Raw genomic sequence first — 8,645 nt, forward strand, 5'->3', positions numbered from 1 at the left:
TGTATGTCACACTCTCCTCATACACCACGATCCCCTTTGTGCACCATGATCCCTTTTGTGCACCACAATCCCCTTCATGCACCATGATCTTGCCATATGTCAAGAACATTCTTTATTTATCTTATAATAGATCTCCATAGATTCAAACTATTTTACAACTTCATTATTTTTACGTTTCAATACGCAACAATTATATAGGAGAAAGTACTACACTTATTCTAGATAACGAAGTTTATACTTCATGTATCACATTCAAATGAGAGAACAATTAACTCAACCTTCAATTAAAATTTCTTTTATAATCCTCTTAATGTGTTTCATTCCCCCTTAACTTCTTGACCTAGGCTATGATTCTACTTGTTGCACTAATGAAAACTTTAATATCATGAATTAGTGTAAAATGTAAAAATAAAGCAAAATCAACCATATATGCAACAATATACAAGATTTTAATGTGATTCAAACAATCATATCTACACCCACTAATGAGAAATAATCATTTCACTATACCAAATAGAATATTCTAGAAAATAGAAAATACGGATATAAATATTGAACCATAAAAAATTTCAAGTTTTCATTGGGTATCTTCTACTCTTTTTCACATCTCTACCTATTAAATGTAGACTTTTAAAGTTTATTTGCATCTCATTACTTTTTCACCTTGTGACTTATAATAATTATAGAGATTTCTTATATTATAAATATGTTAAAATTTATTATTTTTCATCTAACAATGAAATTAACTTGAATTCATCATGAAAATTAACTTGAATAAATTACAAGCCAGCAGTCATTAACATCTTTCTTATTCCCTAACATAAGTTGCAATTCATGTGTCATACATTATCCAAATCTCTTTTTGAATCTTAAAAACTAAGGTGGAAAGACAAGAAAAGGAAAAAAGAGAAGGAATGTGGTGGATGATGTTTTCTTTTATATGATATGAGATTATTTGTGATCGCCTCGATAAGATATGTTAAGCAATCAATATTATTGAGTCAAAGTTAGGAACTTGTATATGAATGGTATTGATATTTATACAACAAAAATGGGAATAGAAAATAACTTTTGCCTATAATATAATATGTATGGTATTGGTGTTAATTCTAATTCCCAATATATTTATCAAGGTGTGTCAAAGTTAGGAACTTGTATATGAATGGTATTGATATTTACACAACAAAAATGGGAATAGGAAATAATTTTTGCCTATAATATAATATGTATGGTATTGGTGTTCATTTTAATTTCCAATATATTTATCAAGGTGTAAAGGAGTGAAATGGATTAAGAAGCAAGAATGATAGAGTGGGTTAGTAGTTGTCTCGAAGGAGGATATAGAACACTTAAGAGAAGTACCTTTGGAGACGACTCAAAAAATCTTTACCAACAAAAAAAAAAACACCCTTCCTCTAGCCCCTATACCCTTTATGTAACAACTCAAGAAGGTAGTGATGACGGATTATAGTCTATGGAGAGCAAAGTCTCAAATCATTCCATGAGAGAGTAATCCAAACTTATAATAATCCCAAGCTTTGTTGGCTCAAAATGTATTGAATTGCAATAAGAGAATCAAATCTTATCCTTTCCTACCTCAATTTGCACCAAGAGCCCTCATCTCTCAAATCAACAAAAATAAGTTTGACAAAGATTTGTGGCCTTCTTCGTATTAATTGATCATCATTTGACTCTATTTATCAAACTAAAACTTTTCAATCGACTTCTATAACGAAAGTATATATTAAGCTCATTACTAGGATGCATCGGATCGGTCCATAGTGAACCTTTCAACACCCAACCAAATCAATCAAACTTAACAACATCAAGGTGATAGTAATCATCACCAAATGGGGTTTTAAAGGGAGCATGAAAATTATGAAAGTAGGTGCGGACAAAGTTGAGGGTCATCTTTACATGGAAGGAGGGACACACCACCATACCATTACACATGGTGGTAAATTTTTTAGAATGGGGTCATAGGAGATTCTTTCATCAACCTTTTGGGAAAGCTCTTGTGGCATAATTTATCCACTATCTTTTTACTCTTCGTTTTTTTGAAGATGATGGATTTTCATCTCAAGTATTAATATATATTTCTATTCGTTTTCATAATAAAGAAGTTAAAAGGGAGGGATTATATTTCCTTTTTTATTAAAATAGAAGAGTTATGATTATTTGTAATAGCAAAATGAAAATTAGGAAGGACAAAGAAAAAGAAAAAAAAATACACACACACACTTCGGGACAAAAATGGAACAAAAGCCCACTTACAGAAGGTATCTCCTACAAGCCCAAATAAAAGGCCCACAAGCAAGGCAAATAAAAGAGCCAAGAAGGCCCATCAGTTCAAACTTCAAATACCGAACCGTCGAACCCTAGGAAACTTTCTCGCCAATTTTCGTCCACTTTCCCTCATGAAATGGGAAATGGAGATCGAAGAAATCGAGGCAATTCTCGAGAAAATTTGGGACCTGCACGACAAACTAAGCGACGCAATCCACTCAATTTCCCGATTTCATTTTCTCAATTCCATCAAATCCCTTAGAAAATCCGACAAAAGTAAACCCCTCAACGACGTCGATGAGAATCGGTTTGGTTTCGTATACGCCAAGGATTTTAGGGTCGAAGACGATGACTTGGCGATTCAAGAGGCTAAGAGTCTCAATGCCATCAGAACCGCTCTCGAGAACCTCGAAGACCAGCTCGAGTTCTTCCACGTGAGTTAACCTTTTTGGTTTTTTTTTTTTTTTTTCATGTACATTCTGTTTGGCTGATGGGGATAAGGCATGAATTTGTCGTTCTTCCTTTTTGGTTGGCATGCCGTTTGGTTGCTGAGAGAATTGGAGGGAAAGCGTAAAAAATTGAATTATGAGTATTACTGTTATTTTTCAAAAAAAAAATCTCTAAATTCTGTTGAACTGATGAAAATGGAGGAAAGAAAATGGGTTCTACCGAACTTTGTCTGTTGACAATGTAGCTCAATTTCCTATATTAGAGAAGGTTGAAACTATGTTAGGATTGTGTAAAGTTTGTATATAATTCAAATAAATAAAACCTGGTAAGGGTAAAATTGAGGGAATAGTGAAGATTGCTGTAGATGATATACGAAGAATGACTATTTTTTTTATCTGATAAAGGGAAAAGGAGTAATTTTGGATTTGGATTGAGTGAAGTTGAGGAGGTTGATAAATTGGAGTGCTTCTCAAGCTTTGTGTGATCCACACTTCCCCTCCCACTTTTGAATGAATTAGTTTTATAGGGTAATAAGGTGATTACAAGGATTATTGTGCTTTATGCGGTGTGGAATTCCTCCAAGAAAAAAGATATCTTTCAAATGAACTTAGAGAAGTTGAAAATGTCATGATGATTGTGTGGGAATATTAGAAATGATCTATTTTGACCCAAATGGATTTGAGAAATTTGAGGTGGGAGAAGTTGATGATTTCATGAAGTAGTTTTGGCCAAGATAGGTTGGTCATAGGGGTCAAATAAAAATGATTGCATCCAAATTCATCCACAGGGTAGACGTTGAATGCACCTTGAGGACAAGGATAAAGTTGAGAAAAAACGTTGTATGAGATTCTAAGAGGAGGCACGATGGACAATGATGTAAAAGGAGTTATGACACTTGGTTGACTATAATGGTTTCTAATGGTCCATGTACATAACTTGGCGTAGTTGAGATAGACTTTGTTGAGCTTACTTGAGTTGAATTAAATTAAGTTGATGTTGATATTTTCTAGACAAGCGATGGTCTTCAATGTCATTTATAATAAAAGCATAAGATGAAAGGGATATTGCAGTTCTGTTGTTTGGTGCTAACATGTGAAACCATAATATGTTAAATGTGGCGATTTTGACACAGGGCTGGCACTCATGAATGTGCTTCCAGGGACCATGTCTTTAATAATTCTAATCCACAGAGTATAACTCATAGAATATCACATGTCATTCAATCTCCAAGTGGCCCTTGTTGCCATGTTCTATAGATATCCTTACACTGGGACATGTTAGCATATTGCACATCCCAATTTTGAGGGTACCCGAGTTCCTCTGATGCCCAAGCCTATCCCAGGATGAAAGAGCTCATCTCATAAAGTGAATGAAGGATAAGTGAGCAATCAACCCAATATGTGCATATGTGTAGCCACCCTCCACTTGCTACTCCACCTTGCTTGTGTTGGCTTCACCAGGAAACTTTTAGCAGAGTACCTCTAATGCCCACATCTTCACCTCTCCAAGAGTTAGCCTAACAGCAAATAACATCACAGTGAGGTTTCAAAGTTGTATAGGATAATAGAATCCTGCTGCTTCATACCTGCACTAGATGGGAGCTTATGGAGCCTAACATAGACTTGGTACAACTCGAAAGGACCAGTTTAGTGTGCATGTGGCACTGTCTCATTGGTGCATGGGTTTATAAACCAGCTGGCCCTCATTCCATAAACTCATGTACATAGGCACAAAAATTCACCATCTAAGGGAGTTTGAATCCAATGGAAACTCTGAGCTCAGAAGGGCACTCCCTAAATTTCTCCAAAGTTCTGTCCTTGGGAGACCTGCAGAGGCCTATTGCCTTAATCATCTTCTTGCAGTTCTCAATCCTCTCCTATCCCTTCAGACTTGGAATGCTCACCATTGACGTGATTGATCTCTTATGAAAAGGAGCTTGTGTAAACAGTTATGTTATTATGGTTCACCCTGTGCAATTCCACCTTTTTATAATTTAAATGCACATTAGCATGGAGGGCTCATTTTTCATGCATTAAACGCTTGTGTCCACTATTTGTTTGTTTGTCTTAATATGGATAAACATTGCAGTTGTGTTTATTTCAGGTTACAAAATTGTGCTCAGCATCTCAAACTTTCATCTAGAAACCTCATTTAAGTTTCAGCGCACACTTTTGACCTGTGACTTGTTTAATACTATTTGTTAATGTTTTGATTTTGTTGATGATCTGTTTTACAGACTGTACAGGTACATCAACAAGCAGAGAGGGATGCTGCAATTGCACGACTAGAACAAAGTCGGATTGTTCTTGCAATTAGGTTGTCTGAACACCATGGCAAGAAGTACAAAGTCATTGAAGAAGCTATGGCATTTGTGGGAGATGTTCGTGATGCAGGTCCCTTTGTTTTACCTGATAATCTTTTTGGTCCTCCAGTAAGTCCCCCTGGGAAGAACGTTGCACCCCATGAAGAGAAGAGGTCAAATTTTCTCATCAAAGTTCTCATTTCTTGTTTCAATTTCGGGAAGAAATCACTTAAATTGGATCATATGGGTGGGATCCTTGGTAATGCTGCTCTAGTCGCTGTTAGCATGCTTGCACTGCTACATCTGAACCAAGTAACTTACAAGGACAAAATTGTATTAGAACCTCCACAGAAGCGAGAAGATAATATCTACAGAAATCGAAATGTGAAGAGAACTTCTCGGGTTGAGAGTTCTTCTTTAAGTAGTGAACTGAACCAGTTGGATGTGTTATATGCCAGGGGCTAAGGTGAAAACTTGAACTCTTTAGCAAAATTGTTAATTGATAGGAGGCTGTGTTGTTGTTATCATTCAGAAAATCTTTATTCTCTTTCTAATTTGTACCACGAAGCCTTTGAGATATGTCTGGTCACTGCATTTAGAGCATCTGTTAGTTTCCATACTATGAACAAAATTCCATGTACAGCAGGAACTTCAGGCCTATTAAAAATGTAGGAGGCTTGGATTTACTCAAGCCCTCCTCAGAAAATGGGGTCTTCACCAGATTCACTGTAAGTTCTCATATTCAGAAACAAATGTCAATCACAATCTGAAGTTTTTGGAATGTAAAGCCCAATATGCTTCTTTTCATCCTCACAGCTCCTTCCATGATCTGTTCCCAGAAATGGCCGCTTGGCATTCAGGTGGATTATTGGAACATATTTTTTAAATGTGAATTTTCAATCTTGTTGTAGACCCAAGCAAAACGCTCCTTCTATTATTTAGATCCTACCCAATTTACAAAATCAATTCAAGGTACCGATCTTTCTGTTATGTACATACTAACCCAGATCTACGAACTTTTAACAAAGGAGATTTTCAATGACTAGGTCGATTGCTCAAAAAGAGGTTTTGTATACAAAGGGAAAACAAAATGTATAGCCCGAAAGAGGGGAAATACGAAAGAAGTGTTCTCTTATCTAGATCCGACCCTATTTATAAAATCGATTAAAGACATTGATCCTGATGACAAACTTTTAACAAAGGAGCTCCGATTTCCTTCTTTCCACAAAGTCCAAAAAATACACAACAGACCAGCTCTCCAAAAAAGAAGCACAATGTGGCCCATTTAGCAATATGGGCCACATAATTGGGCTTTGTTTTCGCTTGTATGTCTGCTGTTTTCCATCTTCATCAAGACAAAAACACAAATATTTTTCGGGTTAATCCGATAATTAGAGTTGTTAATCTCTACTTTAAATCTAGGTCAACCCTAATCTCCTATTAATGACACATGAACCACCCCCTAATCAATTAGGGTTCACACAAAGAAACAAAAATGAGGGAGGAAAGTGGCAACACGTTATCGGCTTAAAAAGGCCAAGGCCGAAGGAATGTCGGAAAGTAAGTTTGTTTTGTTTTGCCTTTCTTGACCACACTCGAAGCAAAAAGTCCAAAGTTTGAAAACATAATTAGCCTTTTCAGTTATAGCTTAGTGTGTAAACACTTTCTTTGACTTCCCACTGGATCCATTGAAAAGCAAAAACAAAAACATATCTATATATTTATAAAAACAAAAAGAAAAGTCTGTTTGGACAACAAGAAAACATGCTTCTTTTCCTGTCCACACACACCCCCATTTTTTCTTGTTCGTAATCTTTTTTTGCGATCTCCGTTGGACACGACAGCCCCTTTTTTGGGTGCAAAATGTCAACCAATTCTCGGATTTGGTCAATCCATGGAAGAAAATTCCTCATTGTTCTCTACGTTCCATGTGGATTTTGCGAGTCAAATTGTCTTCTATTTTCGTAGTCGACTCATTTCAACCACTCGATTTGATTTGTGTCGTGACGCATGCATGTACGCGTTATATCTAACACACACCGTCAAATACGTCAAGAAAAATTCAAATCTTTGAAAAATAAAGTTGAAAAATATATGAATTTACGAGTCATGGTACGATGAAAATGATAAATGAAGATGACTTAACGACTTAAAGCCTGTTTGATAGTGATTTTAAAAAGTATTTTTAATCTTTTTAACAGTTAAAAAATTTTATCATTCGAGTGTTAAAAATACTAAAAAAAAAATTTTAAATCACTATCAAATATACTCTTAATTAAATTAAAAAATTATTTTTATTAGAAAAAATATTTTCTAACGTTAAAAAAGTGTTTATAATTCTTTAAAAACCCGAAGCCAAACATTAAATCTATAATTATACCGTTAATTTCAAAATTATAAATTTTTATTCCAAGGGGAACAAGATTTGAGTTGGATGATTCCTTTTTCCTTTTTTTTTTTATCTACTTTTTTTTTAGGATAAGGTTGATCACATGATTTGGGTGATGAAATGTGTAAGCTAAATTCATGAAGAATGCCTTCGTTTCCACCGGATTGGGAAACACATTAATGCCACCCACCATAATCCATGGGAACACTTCCCTTGATAATTTGAATGCCAGTCACGCGCCTGATGAGGCACGTGGATTGCATGATTCCCACACCAGTACAAAGTTCAACTACCACAGAACTCCGGGGACCCACAAGCCTGCTCCTCACCCGCGGTTGGCCCAATCACTGCACGCGCATGTAAACGCGTGGGGGATGCATCTGACAAAGAGTCAGCACAGAGTGTGAGCCACCCTCAAACACGCGCCCCACATTCCAACTCCTCTCCCACTTGTCGGCTGATGGAAAGTGTGGAATTGTGTGGGCCGCACCACCCACCTATTCACATGACTTGTGTAAATATCATCATACCTTTTTCCTGTTCCACGTGGCTATGTTGGAGCTTCCTTAACTTTCCCTTGGTTGCCACGTGGCAGTTTAAATATTACAATAAATTCTTGGAAAATAATAAAAACATCCTTATATTTTTGGTAGCATGCATTTTTTATTTTTTATTTTTATAATAATATTATTCCATTTGTGTAATTGACTTTGATAATGTATAAAATAAAAAATAATAATATAGTCATTAAAATTGGAAAAAAAAAAAGTATATTCTTTTTCTATATATTGGGCTTCACAATTGATTTTAATTTCGATAATTATAAAATAAATTTTAAATTTTTAAATCCATTTTCTATCACATGGGTTTTTAGGAACATTATAGCATTGTTGTTTTACAATGGTAGAATCATTGATAAATGTAATAATCAAATTTTCTTATATTCATCAAATATTACTTTTTACATTTGAGATACTCTGGTTATGTTCGGTTTCAAAAAATATTAAAGGAAGGAAATTGATTTTCTCATATTTAATTTCACAATAAAAAATGAGAAAAATTAAATTAAATTAATTGTAAATTTATATATTTTAGAATTATATAATTTTTATAAATTTGAAAAAATATATAAAAACAATTTATTAGCTTTTAATTTATTTTCTTTTTTCTCAAATTTTTCAGAACCAAACATCAATTAATAAAAAAATTTAGTATTAT

At 34.7% G+C, this 8,645-nt stretch overlaps 1 protein-coding gene across 1 annotated transcript; it reads left to right on the forward strand.

Annotated features, from left to right (window-relative positions):
- Nucleotides 1-2,353: 2,353 nt before the first annotated feature.
- On the forward strand, nt 2,354-5,617 carry LOC100253508 (plastid division protein PDV1). Its single transcript, XM_002266927.5, has 2 exons — nt 2,354-2,720; nt 4,973-5,617. Exons 1-2 carry the CDS (start codon nt 2,418-2,420, stop codon nt 5,501-5,503), a joined length of 834 nt encoding a protein of 277 aa, XP_002266963.1. The 5' UTR covers nt 2,354-2,417; the 3' UTR covers nt 5,504-5,617.
- Nucleotides 5,618-8,645: the final 3,028 nt, after the last annotated feature.

The sequence above is a fragment of the Vitis vinifera genome, chromosome 16, assembly GCF_030704535.1.
Source record: "Vitis vinifera cultivar Pinot Noir 40024 chromosome 16, ASM3070453v1".
Lineage (NCBI taxonomy): Eukaryota > Viridiplantae > Streptophyta > Magnoliopsida > Vitales > Vitaceae > Vitis > Vitis vinifera.

Bases quoted from the DNA above. Each gene is read 5' to 3' on its own strand.
- LOC100253508 (XM_002266927.5), top strand. From the start codon at position 2,418: ATGAAATGGGAAATGGAGATCGAAGAAATCGAGGCAATTCTCGAGAAA. The intron at 2,721-4,972 runs GTGAGTTAACCT...TCTGTTTTACAG, and splicing joins ACCAGCTCGAGTTCTTCCAC to ACTGTACAGGTACATCAACA.